This window comes from Pelodiscus sinensis, chromosome 5 (genome assembly GCF_052426305.1).
Source record: "Pelodiscus sinensis isolate ZL-2025 chromosome 5, ASM5242630v1, whole genome shotgun sequence".
Taxonomy (NCBI): Eukaryota; Metazoa; Chordata; order Testudines; family Trionychidae; genus Pelodiscus; species Pelodiscus sinensis.
The window spans coordinates 119,024,597-119,048,482 of NC_143056.1; the positions used below are offsets into that span (position 1 = coordinate 119,024,597).

Sequence of the window (23,886 nt, forward strand, 5' to 3'; positions counted from 1 at the left end):
GCCTGTACAGCTGGAGAGTTTGATGCCTCTGGCTGCTGCATTGCACTTCTGTCAGCAGCTGGCACTGCCATCATCATCAGGCACCTCTTTCCCCATCAGCCTGCCTCAAGCTGTCAGGAGTTGGATCTTCCAGATGGCTTCTGGGCTCTCTGGCTCAGGGGGAAAGTTAAAGCTTGCTAGGCCATTCCCAAGGGAACAGGGGTCGGTTGCTGTAGTTTCCTCTGGTTAGGGGAAGGGGCAGAGCAATAAGCTTGAGTATTCAGCACATTCAATTAACCGGCAGCCCTCATTCCTCATGAGTGCCAGATAACAAAGCTTTTACCGTACTTGGTTTGGTAGGGAAATTTCACTCAATAGCAAGTCACAGTAGAGCAAACTCATGTATTAATGTAACATATACCTGTAGTGGTGAATGTCGGTGTTGAAGTGGAAAATTCAAATGTGGTTGTGGTTGTGGTTGTGGAACATTGGTAGACTTTTCTATCAATTGTTCCATTGTGACCACAAGTTGCAGTGATACACCCGCCAATACCATCTGTAGTGTCGTAAATGACATCTTCGTAATTATATTTCTTCCCATCATAGATGCAGTAACATTCTGTAAATCAAAAAGAAAATGTCATCATTAGATATTCTGAAATACAAAATTTTTGTTTTTTCCCCAAAACTTCATGTTCAGATAAAAGATGCTTTGTCAACATACCATCTTCATCATATTCACACTTAGTGCCTTCCATTGTGCATTCGCTGGAAGGGAAAAAGAGAAAAGAAAGATGGAACTGAAGATGCATACAAGATAATCACATCATTTTACTGTTTTAATTGTTTCTGTCCAATTTGTATTGCCAGGAACAAAATGAAGCTCCCAGAGAAGATTTGTTTAAGGTTAAGTTAAAAAAGACCCAGTCTTTCTCTAAGCCATGTTTCCATCCTTCCTGTGATAGGAGAGCCCCAAGCTCTCAAACCAATACAGTTCTGCTGCACAAAGGCAGTGTGGGATTTGCAAGACCCACTGAGTGCATAACAACACCCTGCACTGAATCCTTTCTATGATGCCACTGAGGAAGGCTTTGGCAACTGCAGGAGGGTATCTCCTGACCATTCCCCATTCTCCTGTGGAGGCGGGAGATGCAGGAAGGTTGGTAGTGAGGGAATTACTGGCACTCTGAGGTTGAAATAACTGCCAGTCTCTGGAGCTGCTTTATAGGCTAGTGAGGAGGATTCCGTTTCCACAGATCTCCATGGAACCCTCCTGAGAAAAAGGTCTGTTTATTCAAGCTGTGCACAGGATGGGGATTTCTCACTGATTAATTAAGGATCAGATTCTAGGATCTTTGTTCACATTGACTAAAACTGTACTCCACAAGTACTCCAATTGACTTTGTGGAGAAAACTGCTGTTCAGCATGAGAAGGTTATCAGAATATACCCCTAGGTAAATAGCTGTGTAAGGAAGAAATGAGTTGCAACCCCTCCCCACAAAAACCCCAAAACCAAAACCAACACCTCCTCCAGCCCCTTCCAAACCTGAAGGAATCTAGTGGACAGGTGCATGTAAAGATAATAGCAACAATTAACTGAATTAAGCTACAGAACAAGTTTAGATAATGATTTCAATAATATTTTGCAGTGCAAAGAAGGGGGAAAGTACCATTTTTAGGTTAACACAGAATGTTCAATCATACAGTAACAAATGCTTCGAGCAAATCTCTCCAAAGAAAAGAATTTCAGATCATGATCCTTTCCCTTTCCAGTCTCAGATGTAAGAGAGGTTTTTGTAGTCGTTAGTAATTTATGCACAGTAGTCACAAGGTCAATACATTTGGTTAGGATTCTCCTAAACTCTGCGTACAGCTATTCTTACCATGAGTGACAGTTCTCTTCTGAAGGAATGGATGCTCCTGGCTTGTAATATTTTCCCTTGTCATCGTAACAGCCACAGTTATCTACACACTCCATATCATCTTCATCAAAATAGGGCTTGTTCTCTGGACACTTTGGATAGCAGCCTGCAGGAAAAAAGAGAGTTATATCAACCCAGGATCATTGAGATTGCATGTGATGCTAGCTCCTGCAACTAAGCTCTGCATTGTTTTCTTGTAGAAGGGGGGAATTTTATCCTTAGTGACATGAGGCACGTTGCTGCCATAGCATACATTTCTCTGAGGTTAAGTGCAATAATTTGGATCTTAATCCCAAAAAGTTCATGACCTCATTAGAGAATTATTCACACTTCAAAAAAATCCATAATCACTAATCTGGCTTGCCCTTTCTAACGAAAATATTAAATATATTGAGAATCAGGAATTTTGATTTACCATTTTAAAGCATAATGAGATATACAAAATGTATTTTACCTTCCAAGCCTTGTAACTCATGAAGGCATTTTCCACTTGGGTTCCTGCAGGTCTTCATACATGGGGATCCACAGGGCTTGTAGTGCCACTCACATTCCCCTTCTGGGTTGTAGTAATCACAGAACAGAGCTGGAAGAGGAGAAAATGGGTAGAAATATACATTTAGCAACATTTTTATATTGTTTCATTTTTATAGTGTTTCATAGCCAATCTTTATGATTTCTACAAATCCCGTAACACTGGCATACTTCTGCAAATAGTGAACAATAGTTATCCTGTTTTTAACTGAACAGGGGTTTTTACTTTTTCAGTTGTATTGAGTACAAAGATTCTACAGAGTAGCTACAAAACACATAGGCTGTGTCTAGACTTGCCACTTTTTCCGGAAAAGCTGCCGCTTTTGCGGAAAAACTTGCCAGCAGTCTACACTGGCCGCTTGAATTTCCGCAAAAGCACTGACGATCTCATGTAAGATTGTCAGTGCTTTTGCGGGAATACTATGCTGCTCTTGTTCAGGGAAAAGTCTTTTTCCGAAAAACTTTTGCGCAAAAGGGCCAGTGTAGACAGCAGAGATTTGTTTTCTGGAAAAAAGGTCCGATCGCGAAAATGGCTTTTGCGGAAAAGCGTCCTGCCAATCTAGACGCGCTTTTCCGAAAATGCTTTTAACGGAAAACTTTTCCGTTAAAAGCAGTTCCAGAAAATCATGCCAGTGTAGACGTAGCCATTCAGAAAGCATGAAATTAAATTAACTGGACCTCATATTTTCAGCTGCTAATATACATTAATATTTACTTACCCTGGACAGAAAATAACTAGGGGTATGTCTACACTACCCCGCTAGTTCGAACTAGCGGGGTAATGTAGGCTTACTGCAATTGCAAATGAAGCCCGGGAAATTCAAATCCTGGGCTTCATTTGCAAGTGCGGTATGCCTACATTACCCCGCTAGTTCGAACTAGTGGGGTAGTGTAGACATACCCTATGTGTGTATATAAAACTTACTAGGATGCCAGTGGTTTCTGACTAAGATCACAAGTCAGTAACTAGATAATACTGTAATTTAACAACTAAGACAATCATCAGAGCACAGTTTTATTTCACTCATATCTACAGTTAGAAATGTGTGGAAAGATTAGAAAAGGAAGAAGTTTTGTAGATAGTTCTGTAATTTTCTCTGTGTTTTGGGCTATTTTCCTGGTTGTAGTGTATCTCAGGAACAGCACAGGTTGGGCCTCCATGGTTCGACACCCTTGGGACCTTGCCAATCTGGAGCAAGGGAATTTGCCAGCCTTCCAGGCACCCGTCGGCTCTGCTTCTACCCGCAGCCAGCTGTTCTGCCAGCCCTGGCTGGACCACTCAGTCCTGGGACTTCCAGTTCAGCTGCCTGAGCCCCCTGCTGCAGGGCTCCTAGCCACACCTTGGAGCTTCCTGTGCTGCCTATGCCCCTGCCATGCTCCTGGCTGTGCTACTAGAGCTCCCTGTGCTGGCTGAGTCCCTTGTCAGGGGCTCATTATGCCGCCAGAGTCTGCTGCCACAGAGCTTCCTCCACACCGTGGGACTCCCCTCGCCACTTGAGCTCCCTGCCATGCTCCTGGCTGCACTGCTGGTGGCTTGTAGTGAGCTGCTCCCTGTAGCGATGTGCTATCAGTAGATGTGCTACCAGTAGAACTCTAAGTTCTCCCTAAGTAGCACATTGCTACAAGGAGCAGCTCTGTACAAACCTCTGTGCCGCCTGAGCCCCCTGTGCTGTGGGACCCCCTGTACCTCCCACAGGACTCCTGGCTGAGCCACCGGTCCTTTGCATGCTGGCAGACCCCCTGCTGTGGGGCTCCTTAGGTCTCCAGAGTTCCCTGCCGCAGGGCTCCCGGCCACACTGTGTGATTCCCTACGCAGCCTGAGCCCTCTAGCGCTGTGCTCCCCATATTGCCTGAGCCCCCTGCCCACCACTGGCCTCCCTAACTCTGGGCTCTCTTTTCCAGGAACATCTGTGGTCCAACAGAAGAGTCCCAGACCAGTGAATCCCAGTTTAGGGAGGTACAACCTGTACTGTACCCTTTTTTCATTTCTTCTTCTGCCCTTTTTCCTTTTCATTCTTTATTTCTGTTGTTCCCTCTCCCTCCATTAAATTAGGGTGTAATACTTACGGCAGATAGATGGGGTTCTCCATGCCACACAAATTCCAGCCTCGTTACATGCCTGAGCATACGCGGCTACTGCTGTGCAGAAACATTCACAATCTCCCCCGGTGTCACAGGCACAAGCATCAGTCACACAAGCGTCATAATATTCATGTGGTTCAACCTGTGAGAAAATGAATAGATGACACTTTCCTTTTTGTTCCATGTGCTTGTCATTCTGCTTTGCAATGGTAATTCTCCTCTCTCACTACAATTTCAGTCAAGTATTTGAAATGGACAAGTTTTTATTCTTTTCCTCTTTTAACATCATCCACTATAGCAATGGGACTACAGGCAGAATAAATGATGATTTGTAAGGTGGGGGAAATTAGATAAATACTGTTATTACAAAGTCAAATTAGGATATCAAATATAGGACATGCATAGCATTAGTAACCATAAAGGAAATGGGAACTCTGGAAAAAATAATACAATTAGATTAGACATTCTGTCGCAACAATTGTTCTGTTATCAATTAAACGTATTATCAGAAGCTAATCGTGCGGAACAGAATTACAAAGCCTGTAAATGTCCCATTTAAAAGGGTCACCTGATAACTGTTTAAATGTCACTTGCTCTTTTGGTGCACCAGCTAACTTGGGTCAAAATAGAAAATGAATCTCGGGCTATATCTACACTGCATGCTTATTTCAAAATAAGCTATTCCAGAATACTTATTCCAGAATAGCATATCTACAAAGTCTCAAAATTAGTCCAAGGCAGGCTTCCCTAATGTAGACATGCTATCTCAATTTAGAGCCCCAGGAGGCACTGGGGAGGAATGGCCCTGGTGAGGGGCTATTTCAAAATAGGAGCAGTGAAGAGTCTACACGCACCTTATATTGAAATAGCTATTTCGGAATAGGAGTGATTCCTCATAGAATGAGGTTTACAGATTGCAGAATAAGCCGTCCCTTATTTTGAAATGGAGTGGCTGTGTAGACACTCATATCGTTATTTTGAAATAGCACTAGTTATCTCGAAATAACAGTGCAGTGTAGGCGCACCTTCAGTGAAATGTCTACATAGTCCTCCTGGAATAAGCTGTGACTTCACGTTGATCTTACAGCATCTGATCCACCTCCCTTTGAAATATATGGAAAGATTGCTATTGACTTTAGTGTGGAACTGGATCAAGCCCAGGATGCTTCTTCCACAATCAAGTGAATATAAAACACATAGAAAACTGGTATTTGTATGGTTAGAGTACGGAGTGGCATTGCAGTGTGCATTACTAAGGTATTCTGTGTATAGCATCATCCCTGCATAGAAAGATTCCACCCAAGGATTTTGATATACCTGAGAGTGACAGGCAGAGAACACTTTGCTGTTGATTATGCTGCACTGCTTCTGGGCCCAGGAGTTCCTGTAAGGGTTTGCAGTGCAAGGATCCTTGTTGCTTTTGGCATCTGGGCAAGTAGGAGACACCTTCCAGCTGTTTCCAAACTCCAGCACATCTCCTACCACAGACTGGCTCCTGGTGGTAAAGTCATTAATGCCGTTGCCATCGTAGTTCCCACACAGGCCGCAGACCTGACCCTGCATAGAGAAACATAATAAGGGGTGCGCATAACATGTGTCTGGCAACATCTGTGATGAACAGAAATGCCAATTTTTCAGATTTCAAATGGACTTTGTCTGTTCACTGACAGGCTCACACTTTCCCCAGAAGATGCCTTTACTAAAAACGTTGCCACTTTTACTGTACTCAATCCTGCTGAAGGAAGAAGTAAACTGGGCATAATTTTGTTTTTAAGGTTTTTTTCTTAAAAAACCCACATGAACCATTTTTTACTTAATTTTGAACATATCTGAAAGGTATTTTGAAAGGAAAGGAACCTTTCATGAGTATTCTGCTACTAGTTAGTTATGAAATTATTATGTAATTTATGCACGTGATTGATGTATTCAGATTCAGTCTATCACCCCGGTATGTTCTATCACAATGAAAGATCAATTCTGAGATGCTACTGAAAGCCTGAGTCTAGCAGTTACATTCTTACTTTTCAAAGTTTCAGAAGGGTAGCCAAGTTAGTCTGTAACAGGAAAAAATTAAAAAACCACAAATAGACCAGTAGCACCTTTAAGATGAACAAAACATGTAGATGGTATTGTGAGCTTTTCATCTCAAGAAGTGGGCTATGCCCACAAAAGCTTATGATACCATCTACATGTTTTGTTAGTCTTTAAGGTGCGACTAGACTATTTGTTGTTTTTTTAAGTTTATTCTTACCTTTGTTTACTTCCATTTGCTCCTTCTAAAGCTAACACCAAAGTGTATCCATAAGAGTTGATCCTAGTCACACAGCTTCTAAAACTCACCTTAAAATTTGGGCTGAGCTTGATGAAGATGCTGGTTTTCTTATCCCACATGAGAATCAACCCAGTATCGATGTCAAAGACCATGTAGATGCCCATGTAACGGATCTTGTATGGCACTTGCCCTCCATGGACCTTCTCTATCACTTCAAACTTTCCATCGCTGAGTATCAGTTCATAGTTCTAAAAGTGAAAGAAAAGTCACAAGTCAGTAAAAAAGCCAACAGATTTAATATACACATAATTCAATCTACGTCATTTCTTCTATAGATAAGACACAAATGCTGGCATTAAATTTGGAAGTCTGGGAAAGCTTATCTTGTTCAATTGGTTATTTTTATAATGTGATCTACGTTGGGCAGACAGTTGTGCATCCTACTCATACCAGAGACCAGGTACACAGGTTTTTCCCAACTGTTTATCAAAGAAGGTACTTACTTCTACGAAGACTTTAATGGCCTTTGAGCAGGTGGTCCCAGTGGTTCCACAGGGGATATTCTCAGTAATAACTCGGAAGTTTCCAAAGCTGGTACTGTTTTTACCACAGTAATCCTGAGAAGAGGAATGGTAGTTGGTGTTAGTAATGTAAGGTCACCACATACAGGAACACAAGATACTTTTAGAGGTATAATAATCCTAGGAAAGCAGCTTAGTACCTGGACCAGGGTGTATTCACAATCTCCACTAAAGCTGTAGCGTTTGCCATCAAAAGTAATGTAATGACCATCTCCATAAACAGAGCAGGTTGCCAGACAAGGTTCATTGGTACATTGCCACATTCTGTTTTTACATGTGCTAGGAGGGAGAAAAAAGTTCCAAATATAACAAAATGTACTTCAATGTATTCATTTCTCATCACCTAGCCAGATGTAAATTTGATTCAGGATTAAACCTATTCTCCTGGGAAATAGGGCTTACTCCTGCTAAACATTAATGTAACAGCACATAATTTCCAAAGATTAATTTATATTACGATGAAATGGGTAATATGATTGAGAACAATTTAAAAAACTCTGGGTATTTCAAAAACCTCTAAGAATTTTTTTAAATGGATGCACCATTTAGGGACTGCACATAGACTGAATGGGCATAAACTTTCCCCATGCATCTTTAAAGGAGATGAGGGTATGTAAAGCCCATTATTGTCCTAAACATTTAGGCTATGCCTACACTACAAAGATAAATCAGAAAAAGAAACACAATTTGTGGTACACAAATTGCGTATCTTTTTCTGATTTACTTCTGAAAGAGGCTTTTCTGAAATTTGGCCCATCTATGTGGGGCCAAATTTCAGAAAAAAACCCGTCTTTCAGACCATCCCTTCTTCCTTGTAAAACAAAGTTTACAGGGATGCCAAAAAAACTGTGTCTGCTTTTCCGACATTTTTTGTTAAAGGGATGTGTTCTTGGTATACCAGAAAAGCTGTGCAGTCTAGACATAGCCTTACTGTCCCTGTTTGGCTTCTAAAAGAATGAAGAGAGCCTATTTTTTATGATGAATATTGGATTTCGGCATTAGATTCTAATGCTGAACTAACTACCAACCCTCTTACACTGAAGAACCCGATTACCAACCAGATTTCAGTGTACAGGCCACTTGCATATTTATCATCACCTTCTATTGGATGGAATATAAGCTCCATGCAAGTGAGTGCTGTAAGTCTCAATTCTGTTACAGCAAAATGAGATTCTCTTCTAGTGTAATGAAATGGACATGTAACTATTAGGACTGTGAAAACCATACTATTCAACGTATACATACCAGGTATTACAGTTGACTTTGATTGTTTCTCCTGGTTTGTAGGAGGCCTCATTGTGAACACACGGACAGTCCTCCACAGCTATACAACCCCCTTTGCCATCTGACACTAGATCATTAGGGCAAATGCAGCCAGAGACACACTGTGTGCTGTACTGTAAGAACCAGAGTGAAAACACCCTTTGTGAGATCATGTCAGTGAAAAAGAATCCTTCTGCTCCACAGCACAGTGTGTGTGAGATTTAATTTTGGTGAGGACACAAAAATGTTGTCAAGTGGGCATAAGGAATTGGCACTTACGCATCCCATGTCAAGTGTCTGACAGCTCTTCTGGCACTCAGATCCAACTGTGCCTGCAGTGACATTGCTGCAGTCAAAGTATACCATTGGCGCTGCACAGACTGCAAGAGACAGAACCCCATATGATAGTTGCGATCAAACACAGAGTTATCAGTTATTGCTATGGTGATTATTGCCATGAACAGGTCTGAGAAGCGTCTTGATTTAAGAGTAAAGCCAAGGAACACAATCTAACATGAACACTGCCGTTACTGGTAAATAACCTTGATTTGCTCTGTAACGTGTTTTAACTCACTGATGAAATCATTGTACCAGTATAGCTGAGCATAAGGATTGGTTTAGAATGATGAATGACCTCAGATATAGGAGCTCATTTTCTTTGGTGGTAAACTTTGAATACAATTCTTTGTTAGTGTGAATTGTTGGCAAAGAACATTTGCAGCTAATTTACGCATTACTTTGACTAAAAAATCCATGTTAATCTTTATATAATATCTTGCAATTCAGTTTATCCTCTTGTAATTGTACTATAATTAATGGGTCACATTTTAGTATAGCATATGCAGAGTTTTCGCATTCTATGCGATGCCATGCACAAATGGCCAGTTAGTTACAGAACTGGTCATTTGCATATTTAATTACCACCTCTGCAAGAACAGATATGATAACTGGAGCCAAATCCTGCAGTCTTTATTTAATTAAAACTCCGACTGAAATATTGTGCAAGTACCATTGTAGGGTTGAGTGCCATATCTTGAATTACCACCTGATAATAGCTGTACTATTAAACATATGAGCTAGAAGTATGGCCAGATCCTGGTTATTAATGTCATGTAAAAAAATTGGTTGGCGCAAGCCATTGGCACCTGAGAGATCATTAATGTTTTTTTTTCTGCTGAATGGAGAATGGAGTCTGTGGTATGTTATATTTTAGGTTTTACTGGGTACTTGGTGACATATGAGATAAGTACTTTGAACCACCTTTCAGTTACTAAGAATTACATCTTATCGTCATTTCTTTGTTCAGAAAATAAACCGATTTTTGTTACTGTATTAAGAGTTGTATTGTTTTTATTTATTTTTGGCTTCCTTTTGTTGACTTTCATTTTTAATAAGTCCTATGGAAATTTGCCTTTTGGAGCACAATTGACAAAGGATGTTCTTCATCTTACATTTCTCAAGTTACTGGCTTCAAGTAATTTTTACTTTTTAGGAAATTCAGTGGTTATTTTATACTGTCTTGTGGCTGTGTTCTTTTTTATGTTACACTATGACCTGATCTTATCTTGCTTGGAATTAGATTGTTTATTTATTGTCATATTTTGTTTCCACTATGCCAAAATATATGCTTTGCATTTCAAGAATTGCATCCTCAATACTACAAAGCTGCTATGCAAATAGTTTCTCATCAGTTAATTTCCCTGCTAGGTTTCAGATGTTTCCCGTCTTCAACACTGTAATAAAACAGAGTTCACTGAAAAGTGTGTGTGGGAATGAAAATAAAACTTAAAGGGGTTATACCTGGCTCTGGTTTTACTCTCATGCAGTCCAGCTTTCCATGTGTGCAAGAGCTGTTGGAAAGAGAAGAGAATTATGTTTGTTTAAAATTGTAATTAGCTACTTGGAGAACAACTTCTACCTTGCCATGCATCCAGTCTTTCCTATGGAATTTGGAATACTGAAATACCACCTTTTGGACAGAGTTAGACATCCTTTCAACAGAACTGCATATACTGTTTGCATACAATTTTTGCTGTAATTGTCCAGAAAGCAAATACACTTGTGCCTCGTGCTAAACCAGCGCCACCCTGTCAATTTGTCTACATACGATTATTACTCTTAAAAAGGTTCTCCCATAATATTATTGGTTTCAGCAGCATTCTTCATTTTTCAGTACAGGGGATATCAAACTGGTAGACTTTTTTTTTTTAAACCTGAAAGAAACTGTTTAAATTCAGGGAGAAGTTAGTTGATTGGATTAAAGAAAAACTTCTAAACAGAGACAATCCTAAAAACTGAAGAGTATTTGTGGTTTTCAAATGGAAAATTCTTAGAGGGAGAAAAACACATTTGAGTTGACTAGATTCCATAAGATGTACATGATTCCATGATTGCAGGTATACAGCTCCATGTTTTATTAAAGAACCTCTTACCATATGACACCGTTGTCGTGAACAACCTCCCCAGAAGGTAACATGGATCCTTTATAATAACAAGGACAGCTGGTAGCAGGAACACATTTCCCATGTTCGTCCAGGTAAGTTCCGTTTGCACAAGTGCAGCCATCAACTGGAGAGAATTTGATGTTGCAGGTGACATCTGGCTCACTCAAAGACCGGCAAGTGGGTTGGCAGGAATCAACAGCGTAGCTGTATGTCAGGGATTTGGGGCATGAAGTTATGGCTTGAGAGAATAAAATAAAGTAAGTTACATATCTTATTTAATTATTGCTATCAATGCCATATTTCGAATATATGGTAAACAATAAAACAGATGCTGACCATACATAGATTAACGTGCAATGGACTAAACTCTGTACTGAAGTCAACAGCAATGTAATTTACATGGCTTTTGTATTTCTACTAAAAAATATCCCCTAATTTACTATCTCAGTTAAACTAGAGAATCTCCTTGCTAACAACAAGGTTCCTCCAATTTAAACAAGAGAATTAAACTCATATTTAAGTGTCTAGTTTATTTTTGTTTGTTTGTTTATTTTCCTCCTTCCACCATCAGCACATTAAAGAAATGAAACTGGAAGCATCCTAGTTTATATTAAGCCCACAGAAAAAGCCTTATGCTCACTTATATGTCCTTATGACTCATGCATTGTAGTCATAATTCTCAAGAAGCATCTTCTTTAAGTAACTTCCTACTTATTGCTCATTACATTCCCCCATTATTCATACACCTTAGATTCTATTGAGGAATTGTTTCTACATCATCATCAAACTTTTGTTTAAGATATGACTGGTTGAGCCCTGGATTTCTTGGAAACAGATATAAAGTACCCACTGGTTGATCATTTTTACCAGTAAATGGTTTAACAACTTACTGCAGACATTGGTCCTCCATTCCTTCAAAAGGACTCCTTTGGCAGCACAGGCTCTGACGTAGCTAGACAGGGCAGCGCACATACAATCTTCACTCTTTTCACAGTTACAGGTGTCAAACAGACAGTTCTAGGAATACATATAAAACTCATTAGTAACTATTGAACTGCTCAGTCAAAGAAATTTCCCTTTAAGCTTTTACATTCACATGCCAAAATCACTAGCTAAATTTAGTCTTATAATGGATTATAGAGCCAAATTCTGCTTTGTAGTACTCACCTTGCAATTTATTGGACCAAATTTGTGCTCTGATTTACCCCAATATAGATATGAAGTATGTCAATTGGTTTATTCTGAGTTTCTGTCAGTGTAGTTGAGACTGGTACATTGATATCTGTGCATTTTTATCTATATAAAATTTAACTATTTCTTCTCTGTAGTCATAGGTATTTCAGAGTGGCTGGCTACGTCTAAACTGGCATGATTTTCCAGAAATGCTTTTAACGGAAAAGTTTTCCGTTAAAAGCATTTTCAGAAAAGCGTGTCTAGATTGACAGGACGCTTTTCCGCAAAAGCACTTTTTGTGGAAAAGCGTCCGTGGCCAATCTAGATGCACTTTTCCGCAAAAAAGCCCTGATCGCCATTTTCACGATCGGGGCTTTTTTGTGGAAAACAACTCTCTGCCCGAATGGGAGCAGCATAGTATTTCTGCAAAAGCACTGAAAATCTTACATTGAGATTGTCAGTGCTTTTGCGGAATTCAAGTGGCCAGTGTAGACAGCTGGCAAGTTTTTCCACAAAAGCAGATGATTTTGCGGAAAAACTTGCCAGTCTAGACACAGCTGCTACGTCTAGACTGGCATGATTTTCTGCAAATGTTTTTAACGGAAAAGTTTTTCCATTAATAGAATTTGCGGAAAAGAGCGTCTAGATTGGCACAGACGCTTTTCCTCAAAAGCACTTTTTGTGGAAAAGTGTCCGTGCCAATCTAGACGTGGTTTTGCACAAGAAAGCCCCGATCGCCATTTTCGCCATCGGGGCTTTTTTGCGCAAAACAGTTTTTAGCTGTCTACACTGGCCCTCTTGTGCAAAAACATTTCCGGAAAAGGGCTTTTGCCCGAAGGGGAAAGTCAAAGCATTTGCACAAGAAGCACTGATTTCAGACAGTAGAATGTCAGTGCTTTTGCACAAAATCAAGTGGCCAGTGTAGACAGCTGGCAAGTTTTTGCTTTTGCGGAAAAACTAGCCAGCCTAGACGCAGCCAGTGCGTATAACATGCAAATCTGGATTACTTCCCTGCAAGGGAAAATTATTCTGAGTACCTGCAAAAAAGATGCAATCCTTTACAAGGAAGTTAAATAGATGACTGTAGCTGTATTTTTTATGTATTTTTTTTTATTTGAGGGGAAAAAATAATTTTACTATTTATATCAGATGTTTACAACCAATGCAGAATTGTATACAAAGTGAAACAAGTTAACCTACGTGGAGAAGGAGCAGATTACATGAAATCAAATTATAATTAAACATTATTATAGCTTGATGAACCTGTCAGAAACAAACCTGGTGTTTAAACCAGCTCCTCCTTGTCTGATTCCTGGTTTTCTTGGCATTTGGTATCAGGGATCAGACTCTTATTGGTGCTATTATAAAGGTGAAAGAAATAACTAGCAAAGTACCGTGTGGTAAATATCTGGATCCACTGTCGAATGGCATTCAGCAAAAGGGCCTTGAGGATTAGTCAGCAATCTACACCAGTGCTGAGCATATTTTTCTGTAAAAAAACAGAAAATGAGATTAATTCATGTTTCATACTATGGGATTAAATTCTCTTTTCACTTACATCCCTGTAATCTCATTGGCTACGTCTACACTGGCCCCTTCTTCGGAAGGGGCATGCTAATTTTGAAAGTGGGAATAGGGAAATCCGCGGGGGATTTAAATATCCTCCGCGGGATTTAAATAAACATGGCCGCCGCTTTTTTTCCGGCTTGGGGAAAAGCCGGAAAAAAGCGTCTAGACTGGCCCGATCCTCCGGAATAAAGCCCTATTCCGGGGGATCTCTTATTCCTACTTTGAATAAGAGATCCCCCGGAATAGGGCTTTATTCTGGAGGATCGGGCCAGTCTAGACGCTTTTTTCCGGCATTTCCCAAAGCCGGAAAAAAAGCGGCAGCCATGTTTATTTAAATCCCGCGGGGGATATTTAAATCCCCTGCGGATTTCCCTATTCCCACTTTCAAAATTAGCATGCCCCTTCCGAAGAAGGGGCCAGTGTAGACGTAGCCAATGTGTTCAGTGGACTTGCAGAAGCATAATGGAGAGTAGAATTTGGCTCTGTATTTCTTCAGACACAAAAAACTGCCCTTTCTCTTTTGTACAGAAATATGAACATGTCATAAACTGACTGAAGCTAAATCAAAGTGTCTGACTTTGATTAAGCTGTCAGAGGGATTAAAAAAAAACTTTAAAAAACAACAAAGGTCCTATAGCACCTTAGGGTACATCTACACTGCATGCTTATTTCAAAATAAATAATTCCAGAAGACATACTCCAAAGTAGCTTATTTTGAAATAGCGTGTCTACCCTACAAGGAAACCTCAAAATTAGTCTGAGGTAGTTTCCCCTGATGTGGAAGCGCTAACTCGATTGAGAGCCCCAGAAGCTACTACAAAGTAATTTTTTTGAATGGCTCCGGGGAGGAGCTATTTCAAAATAGCGGCAGTGGACCATCCGCACTACAGCTATTTCAGAATAGGCATTATTTTTCATACAATGAAATTTACAGAAATTGGAATAAGCTATCCATTATTTCAAAATTATTTTGAAATGACGGAATTGCTGTGTAGACACTTGCATTGTTATTTCAAAATAATGTCATTTATTCTGAAATAATGGTGCTGTGTAGATGCACCCTTAGGGTATGTCTACACTGCCACCCTAGTTTGAACTAGGGTGGCTAATGTAGGCATTCGAAGTTGCAAATGAAGCCCGGGATTTAAATATCCCGGGCTTCATTTGCATCTTGCCGGGAGCCACCATTTTTAAATCCCCCTTAGTGCGGACTCCATGCCCGCGGCTACACCCGGCACAGAGTAGGTAGTTCGAATTAGGCTTTCTAATTCGAACTACTGGTACACCTCGAGGAATAATGGTAGTTCGAATTAGAGAGCCTAATTCAAACTACCTACTCCATGCTGCATGTAGCCGCTGGCACGGAGGCTGCACTAAGGAGGATTTAAAAATGGCGGTGCCTGGCAAGATGCAAATGAAGCCCGGGATATTTAAATCCCGGGCTTCATTTGCAACTTCGAATGCCTACATTAGCCACCCTAGTTCGAACTAGGGTGGCAGTGTAGACATACCCTTAGAGACTAACCAAAAACATATAATTAATATCACGAGCTTTCATAGACAAAATCCACTTCTTCAGTTTGTCATCTGAAGAAGTAGGTTGTGCCCATGAAAGTTCATGTTACTATCTATCTATATCTTTGGTTAGTTTCTGAAGGTACATCTACACTACAAAGATGATCAAAGCTGCCGCTGTCAATCTTCCGGGGTCGAATTAGTGGGTCTAATTAAGACAGCTAATTCAAACGGAGAGGGGCTCTCCCGTCAATGCCAGTAGTCCTGTTTTCATGAGGAGTAACCAAAGGCAGAGTGTTTTCCTTTTGACTTCCTGCAGAATGGATTGTACCAAAAATCAAGTTAAGGTACTTCGACTTCAACTATGCAATTAACGTAGCTGAAGTTGTGTATCTTAAAAATTCAACCTTGTCCCATAATATAGTCATACCAAAAGATACTACAGAGCCATTGTTGTTTTTTAAGTTTTTTTTTAAATTAAGCTGTGAAAGCCTGAGATTGTGTTTTGAAAAAAGAGATCCTCAATATGGATTACCAGTATCTCAGTCCATATTAAAGGCAGAGTGGCTTGTGGACTCAAAGCATGTATGTACTTTATTAGCAAAAAAGAAAGAGAGTCATGAACCAACAAATTCTAGGTATGATTTATGACTCACTTTGTCCAAATATGCAAAATTCTGAGCACACCATGTCTCTTAGATGTTACTCATCATCTTACAGAATGGAATGATAACCTCTTCGGTGCCTCACTTTTTCCATATGCAAAATGGGAATATTAAAACCAAACTTCTTAACTCACAGGAATACTGTGAGACTGTACAATGCTCTATTAGTCATAAGTATTATTATTTATTAGGAGAAAACCTAAGTCATGTCTGACTGCAAGTGGATGAGTGAGATTGGATGAGTTAAAATGAATCATAGCATCCTGTTAATATTTCTTGAAGTTAAATAATTGCCTTGTTTTTCAAGCTAATCTTCTAAGATTTAATTTCTAAAACCGCCTATGTGTCACATGGAATTTAGAATCTGAATTTGTTTCTATTACATATTTTTGTCAGTTTTGTTTGTATTTCTAATTAGAGAAGAAAAATATTATATCAAACATACCATTTTCTATGCTGAGGGAACATGGGTTCTCAAAGATGTTTTTTACATTAGGACAATCAGCTTGGGTTTTCCAGGTGTTGGCAAAGGCGGCTGCTGTTCCTTCCACTACACCACTTGTGGCTTTGAAGTCATCTGCCTGGATACTGTTGAAGTTTCCACAGAGACCTTAGTGGCAAACAAAGGATTTTGAATCTCATACTAGATCAAAGGTCATTTCAACATATGGGGGTCAGAACCTGTGCCTTCCAAGTTACACACCTCGTTGAAGACCCATGTCTCCAGGTTGACGTTACTTCTTAAAGCTACCTCTAAAAACAGTTGCCTGTGAATATTGAACAATTCTGGCTACTTTTCATATCTCTATTTTAGGGACCCTACAAAACACTTCAAGACCCACTGATAGGCTATGCTTTTGACTTCTCAGCCTGAAAAATGTCTATACTTTTATTTGACCAAAGTAAGCATAACATAAAAGTAAAAATTGTATTCTTGCCCTTATACATCTTACGCCCAGAAAAAAAGCTTAATCTTATAAAAGCTCAGCAGTGCTTTCCTTCCTGAGCACAATCTTACTCTCTGATTGTCTCCCACCCATGTAAGCTGTTTGTGTACTCCTTCTATTTCAGAGTCCAAGGCTCTGTGTCTTCAGCGCTAAGAGGCACAGGTTCTTTTAGTCTGTGTGAAGCAAAACTATGTACGATGTTGTTGAGCCCTTATAATAGGCCCTCACGTAATACTATTTCACAGTAGGAAAGACATTAGATCTCATAAGTCCACTTACCACATGTCTGCCCTTTGTAGGATGGGTCTAGGTTAATAACAAGTTGCATGATGGGTACAAGCTGGATCACAAGCTGAACGCCAAAGTTTGTTTGTACAATGATGAAGAAGGAGGAAGGCCTGAAGATGGTGACATTGCCTACGGACAAATGACAAAATGAGCATGTTTTTGTAAGTGATCAAAAATTGCAACAACTGTCCTATATTTACAAAGATTCTCTTTATGCCAAGCTGCTGCTACAAGAAGTATGATTTTATCCCTCAGGGAAAAAAGGGAGAGTTAATTTGAACTGGATCTAAAATCAGTTGCAAAGTTAGTCTACGGCTACTCTTGGCAGCAGGCGTGCAGAGCACTCATCCAATCCGGAAATTTCTTTGGAACAAGAGGATGAACATGAATTTCTGTGTCCGGCAGAAAAAGGACTTTTGCTCTGTGAGAATTACCTAACAGGATTTTTTCCAAATTTCCCTTCCCTCCCATATGGAAATATTTGATACGTGTATGGTAGCTATACTCTGTAAATGTGAGGAAAACGAAGGAATTCTCGATAGCATGAACGCCTTTATTGCTGAATAATCTTCATGAAAACAGGCAGAAGAAGCACTGGGCCACTTAATGGCTCAGTAAATTGTAGACCAGTTTTTTTGGTCCCTGTGTACACCACAAATATGTATTTTGCTCCTGCGATAGTACTTGATCCTGGAAATATCAGAGTGATGTGGTATCAGCAAATTGAAGAGGTACTCTCTGATTATCATAAAACTCAAAGATGTGGAATGAGCAACACTAATTATTTTAAAAATATGAGTTTGCTACAGGGTAACTCAGGGCTTTTCTACACTATGGAGAAGATCGACTCCATAGTAGTTGATCTTCTGGAGTTTGAATTAGCGGGTCTAGTGAAGGCCCACTGATTCGAACTGAAAGGGAGCTCCCCTTGGTAGTGCTAGTCCTGCTCCTCGGGAGGATTAAGGGAAGTTGATGGGAGCATGTGCTCCTGTTGGCCTCCCGCTCTATGAATGGCACCAAAATGCAATTTAAGATACTTCAGCTATGTAATTAACATAGCTGGAGTTGCGTATCATAAGTCAACTTTCCCCATTAGCGTAGACCTGGCCTTTGAGCAGAATGTAACTGAGAGTGGCAGCAAAGCATTAATCCACCCATGTGAAAGTCCATAAATCCTACACTTATCTCCTAAGAAAACATACCTGCAGAGAGGGGCAGCTGGGTATACATTGTATTCACAAACACACTGCCAGAAGGTTTGATCACAACAATCTGGAAAGAAGAAAAAGACAATTGGTAGGCAGGCTTAGGGATAGTATAAAGCTTTTCAGATATTTCATATCAAGTATTGCTCAGGATGAAGAAAAAGTCAGATGTTGGATATAGTGATAATCCATTTTCAACACAATAATGTTTTTATTACTATCCTATTTTCTATACGCTTGATAACTAACAATTATTTAGAAAACTGTATAAAATGTAAACATCAGACAGCTACCAATATCTTGACTTCCGTTATCTGCACTGTGGTTTCTTTTTGCTTGATCAAGGCTATACCTTATTTGATTAAAAAATCAATGTTGACTTCCTATGTGTGCTTTTATGTGTGTGTATGTATCCATCACAAACAATACGGCTACATATAGACTGGCCCCTATTACGAAATAGCCATGCTAATTTCCAACTTTGGAATAGGGAAATCCGCGGGGGATTTAAATATCCCCCGCGGGATTTAAATAAACATGTCCACCGCTTTTTTTCCGGCTTGGGGAAAAGCCGGAAAAAAGCGTCTAGACTGGCGTGATCCTCTGGAATAAAGCCCTTTTCCGGAGGCTCTCTTATTCCTACTTTCAAGAGATCCTCCGGAAAAGGGCTTTATTCCAGAGGATTGCAAGCTGGAAAAAAAGCGGCGGACATGTTTATTTAAGTCCCGCGGGGGATATTTAAATCCCCCACGGATTTCCCTATTCCAAAGTTGGAAATTAGCATGGCTATTTCGTAATAGGGGCCAGTCTAGACGTAGCCTACATGTGTACATTCATGAGCACAGGATTTGAATTCAAGGGCATCTATGTTCAAAATATTATTGACACAATCTAAGGCTGAGCACAATTCTTCAGGAGTAGAAGTTGGGGTGAATTTAGTTGATGATGGATAAACACTTCTTGCAAGCTACAGATGACTAAAATTGTATATTAGTTTAAGCACAGCACACCCCCCTCTCACCAACCTACCCAACAACCCTCAGTTTTAAAAACATGAAAGCAAAAGGTTGGGTATCTGTTTTTACTACTTACAGTTTGTCCTCCACTTATGCTGATGGCTACACCTTTCAGGCATGTTTCGGTGTCAGTTAGGCCACATTTGCGTACTTCTCCTAGAACTGTGAAGGCATTGCTGTCACAGAGCTGAAAAAAATAAAAACAAAACCCATAATGTAAAAAGGGACCGGTGTCAAATAGCATTCTGGTCATAGTAAATTTTGTTCATTCCTTTTCTTCGTTATTCTCTCATATACATATCTGTTGATATTGACCAAAGTAAGCTGGTGTATACACATGCAACACAATGAAGAGTTTCAGCTGACCATGGCATTAAATACTTGACGTACCCGGGGGAGATTTCAGGGGTGTTAATGTTCAGACATTCCTAGATTAGCAGCAGATATTTTGTGGCATTCTCTTTTCAGTTAAAATTTAACCTGACCTCATTGAAAATGAGGTGATTGTAGCTGATGAAAAGGATTTCTAGCACACAGCTGTTAGATGAGGAAAGATAACTTTTTGTGGCTGTTTTTTATTTTTAATATTAAATGTTATTACTTTTTTTAACCAAAGTTTCTATATATAAGTCACTGAGGGTATGTCTATACTACAGCATCATTTTGAAATACCTTATTTTGAAATTGCATGTCTAGACACAAAATGCATTTCAAAATAGCATTTTGCTGTTTTGAAATAGCGCATCCACACTGATAGGATGCTGAATCGCATTTAAGGCCAGCCCGAATCAGTTCTGGCAGGGTATCAGGTCAGGAATTACCTTGTGTGGCTGCTGCCTGAGGCTATCTGAGACCTGTGCTTAAAGGGACCCCCTGGACAGCTGGTTCTAAGGTTTCCCTACTTGCTTGCCTACCTCGCTGAGGGACAGCAAAGCATTTTTTTCTTTGCGTGCTTGGTTACCCTCACTCAGGACACCTCAGCACTCTGCAGCTTGGAGTCAGAGCTGCCCCTGGGCACTCTGGTGCTTCTCCTGGACGTGTTGCTGCAAGCCTGTTCTGCAGGCAGTAACAGTTTCCCTGGTGTGCCCCATTGGGGGCTTGTGCCTCATTCCTCCCTCACATCCTTCCACTTACCCCTTCCTAACCTCCCTTCCTGCTGAACAATAAAAGACACATGTTCATTACAACAAAGCCTCTTTATTGAACAAAACTGGGGTGGGGAGGAGAATGAAACTGAAGTGAGATTGGGGAAAGAAGGTGGGAGAGGGGAGGGGGAAACCTGGGAAGAGGGAGCTGCCAGAGGGAAGCAAGGAGAGGAAGGGGGAGGAGACGCTCAGGGCTCAGCATTGAGAGTCTCGCTGGCCCAACTGTCTCCCAGCACCATTGGTGTGGGGGCCTCAGTGTCTCTGGGGGTGTGTGGAGGAAGAAGCAGGGGGGGGAGAAGGAGTGGGAGGAGGAGTGGTAGCTGAGGAGGCAGCAGGGACTGGAGCAGCAGGAGACAGCAAGCTCTCCCCCAGGGTCAATGACCACTTGTGTGGCATGGACCATAGTGTCCCCAAAGATGCGGTCAATGGCATCAAAATAGGGGTAGGGGTTTGGGTCTGCCCCTGATTGGGAGCTGCCTTCTGTGGCCCTGGCATACGCCTGTCACAGCTCCTTTATTTTCAGGTGAACCTGTTCCTGGGTTCACATGTGGCCTTTGGTGGCGAGGCTGGCAGCCATCCGCCTGGAGACAGTTGCAGTCCTCTGTTTAGTGGAGAGATCATGGACATTGGAGGCATCCCCCCGAACCTGAATTAGGTCTCTGATCTCTGCACTGGACCAGGCAGGCACCTGCCTTTTCCAGCTCCTGGCAGGCTCCTGGGAGCTGGCAGACTAGTCCTGGGGAGCGGTGGAGGGCTGGCTGGCACTGGCTGCCTGGATCATGCTGGGGCCACTGGGTCAGGGGCAGTGACTGCTGGCTCTGGGCTGGCAGGCTTGGAACTGGCACAGGCACTGTGGCCAGAGTGTACCCCTTTAAGGGCTCCGGGGAGCGGGGGAGGGAGAGGAGTTTTCTTGGTTGTGCCCAGAATGGCCACCAGGGCAACGCTTATTTCGAAATAGCAGTTTTGAAATTCGTGCTATTCTTCATGGAATGAGGTTTACCAATTTCAAAATAAGCCCTCCCCTATTTCGATTTAATTTTGAAATAGCGGTTTGGCTGAGTAGACACTGGTAAAGTTGCACTAGAGCTCTGCACGAGGCTTCTGATACGAAGCACATTTAATCAAGAAAGGCAAACTGGGTGTCCAGCTTCCCAAGTAAGTGTTTGAATTCATTTTTGGGGGGCTATTCTAAAGCCCCTTGAAGGCAATGGCAAGAAACCTATTAATTTCATTGGTGTTTGGATCAAGCCCCATGTTGAGACTTCCAGTAGCACTAAGTAAGAATCTTTCAAATACTATCTTGCATTGCAGTGAATGCCCAATTTCATTTACCTTTGTCAGGATATAGCTGCAATCTCCAAAGAAGGAATAATGTTTCTCGTCAAATGTGGAAATGTGGGAACCACCTTCAATGGAGCAAGTGCCAGGGCACGAAAGGCTGACACAAGTCCACTGGCCTCCAGTACAGGTACTGAAACAAAAGATGAGAGATATTTGTTAAGCTTGAGTGACACAAGCCTAAGGAAAATATTAGAAAATGGGGACCGATGGCCACTTCATTTCCTCCTCTGCTTTTGATCTCTGCAAGTAGATTAACTGATATTGCACTAACAACTCGGAATGAATAAGGGGAAAGCATTTCTGTCTTCATGGTAATTTAGTTTCAATCTAAAGCTATTCATTGCAAATCTCTAAATCAAATGCAACCCTTGTGAAAGTGGAAGCAATTCTATTCAATACCAAAATGGATCATATCTAGAATATTCATATTTCAGGCTGGAGTCCCCAGTGGGTTTATGTTACTCAGAGCTGATTTGAGCATCCAGAGACAGGATTTGATCCTCCTGGGTTTGAAAATGAGGTAACTTTTGTCTTATTCAAGTTTTTGTTCTCCTGCACAGAAAGACACCAAGAAGAAAAAAAACTTTACCGAGGATTTTAAGTTTCAGACTAATATATTGATTCCCACATCCTATACAATCGGTGATTTCTTCCCCACTGACAACAAGGATTAGGTAATGCATACAAAGGGAAAGGATTTGAAAAAAGTAGTAGATTACCATGAAGTGCACTGGGATGCAAAAGAAGCTCCTGGACTGTATGTTTCACCTTTGTAGGTACAGGGGCACTCAATAAGAGGAATGCAGCCTGAGCTGTTAATGTCATCAAACACGGTTCCTAAAGGAAGAAACCAGTATGTAGTAATTCACTTTGTTATGCATTCCAGGAGTTGTTTTGGAGCACACCTGTGGAAAGCATCCTAAAACATTTTGTGTTTCTTTTTTATTACAGATGAAATGGAAAAATGAAGCATTGTTGGACACTGCTATCCACTTAAGAACTGGCTAAAATCCTAGAACTTCTTTGCTCTGTAATTCTCTGGTAGGTGCCTTTGTGAGATGGGCCTCGTTGATTTGAATTAGAAGATGACAGAGCAGCAGGATGTAATAGCTCAAACATCTGTACATTTTCATTGGGACCTATTTGAGGTGTAAACAATACACACCCTACAGCACATAGTAGCTTCAGGGAGGATAGTTAATTTATTCTGATAAGAGATAAGGACACAAGGGAGTGCAACATGGGCCAAAGAGCAGTGATGGGAAATTAGCTGAGAAAGATAAATTCACTCTAGTCAGCAAAAATCCTTAGCACGAGAACTTAGTTTTCATGAAAATAACAGGCAGTTTTGAATGTTCCCTATAAGCTGAGGAATTGGGTGGCTGCCCAGGAGAGTCACATGCCACCTAGCTTATTAGCAGGGCACCCACAGCCTCACACAATCAGCAGCATGGGTTTCTATTGGTGGTGCACATCTGCACATGGCGTGGTGCACATAACAAAATTTATTCTGTACACAAATAAAAAATAGAGGGAACGTTGTCAGCTACTGTACCTACACTTACAGATGAATGTCTGTTTATCATGTATAACTCCTGAAAATAGCTGTTCTTATAAACTGATGAGTGCTCCCAACTCCCAGTGTTTACAGAGAGAGATGAGAACAGTCAGCGCTGCACAGAATCAGTTGTTAATGTCAGGAAACATTTCTGTGGGTAGAAGGTGACTAAATATAGTCGGCTTATTGCTAACAGTGGCTAAGGAAGTTGCCAGGTTTAGAGAGCTCCATCTCTAGGATGCTGTCACATACTCATTTCAGTCACTTTGTGGCACATTGGACGCATGTCCTGAGTAAACCCCTGTCATGGGTATTTCCATTACCATGGATAGAAGGAAGCACATGTATCAAGGAAGGAAAATAGCTCTTACTGTAGCTGTGGAACAAGC

The 23,886-nt window shown here is 40.9% G+C and overlaps 1 protein-coding gene across 1 annotated transcript in view; it reads right to left on the reverse strand.

Annotated features, from left to right (window-relative positions):
* The window catches only part of MUC5AC (mucin 5AC, oligomeric mucus/gel-forming), a 114,743-nt gene that overhangs the window by 76,646 nt on the left and 14,211 nt on the right, over positions 1 to 23,886 (reverse strand). Inside the window, exons 10-30 of the mRNA XM_089778831.1 lie at positions 22,659 to 22,776; positions 21,931 to 22,069; positions 19,530 to 19,640; positions 18,435 to 18,504; positions 17,224 to 17,361; positions 16,443 to 16,607; positions 13,643 to 13,737; positions 11,966 to 12,092; positions 11,064 to 11,313; positions 10,432 to 10,481; positions 8,911 to 9,011; positions 8,614 to 8,765; positions 7,509 to 7,647; positions 7,291 to 7,404; positions 6,856 to 7,035; positions 5,833 to 6,072; positions 4,501 to 4,657; positions 2,357 to 2,485; positions 1,864 to 2,008; positions 704 to 747; positions 401 to 598 (exon numbers count right to left, since the gene is read on the reverse strand). Coding sequence (XP_089634957.1) covers positions 401 to 598; positions 704 to 747; positions 1,864 to 2,008; positions 2,357 to 2,485; positions 4,501 to 4,657; positions 5,833 to 6,072; positions 6,856 to 7,035; positions 7,291 to 7,404; positions 7,509 to 7,647; positions 8,614 to 8,765; positions 8,911 to 9,011; positions 10,432 to 10,481; positions 11,064 to 11,313; positions 11,966 to 12,092; positions 13,643 to 13,737; positions 16,443 to 16,607; positions 17,224 to 17,361; positions 18,435 to 18,504; positions 19,530 to 19,640; positions 21,931 to 22,069; positions 22,659 to 22,776 — 2,862 coding nt within the window. The remainder of the gene's footprint in view (positions 1 to 400; positions 599 to 703; positions 748 to 1,863; positions 2,009 to 2,356; positions 2,486 to 4,500; positions 4,658 to 5,832; positions 6,073 to 6,855; positions 7,036 to 7,290; positions 7,405 to 7,508; positions 7,648 to 8,613; positions 8,766 to 8,910; positions 9,012 to 10,431; positions 10,482 to 11,063; positions 11,314 to 11,965; positions 12,093 to 13,642; positions 13,738 to 16,442; positions 16,608 to 17,223; positions 17,362 to 18,434; positions 18,505 to 19,529; positions 19,641 to 21,930; positions 22,070 to 22,658; positions 22,777 to 23,886) is intronic.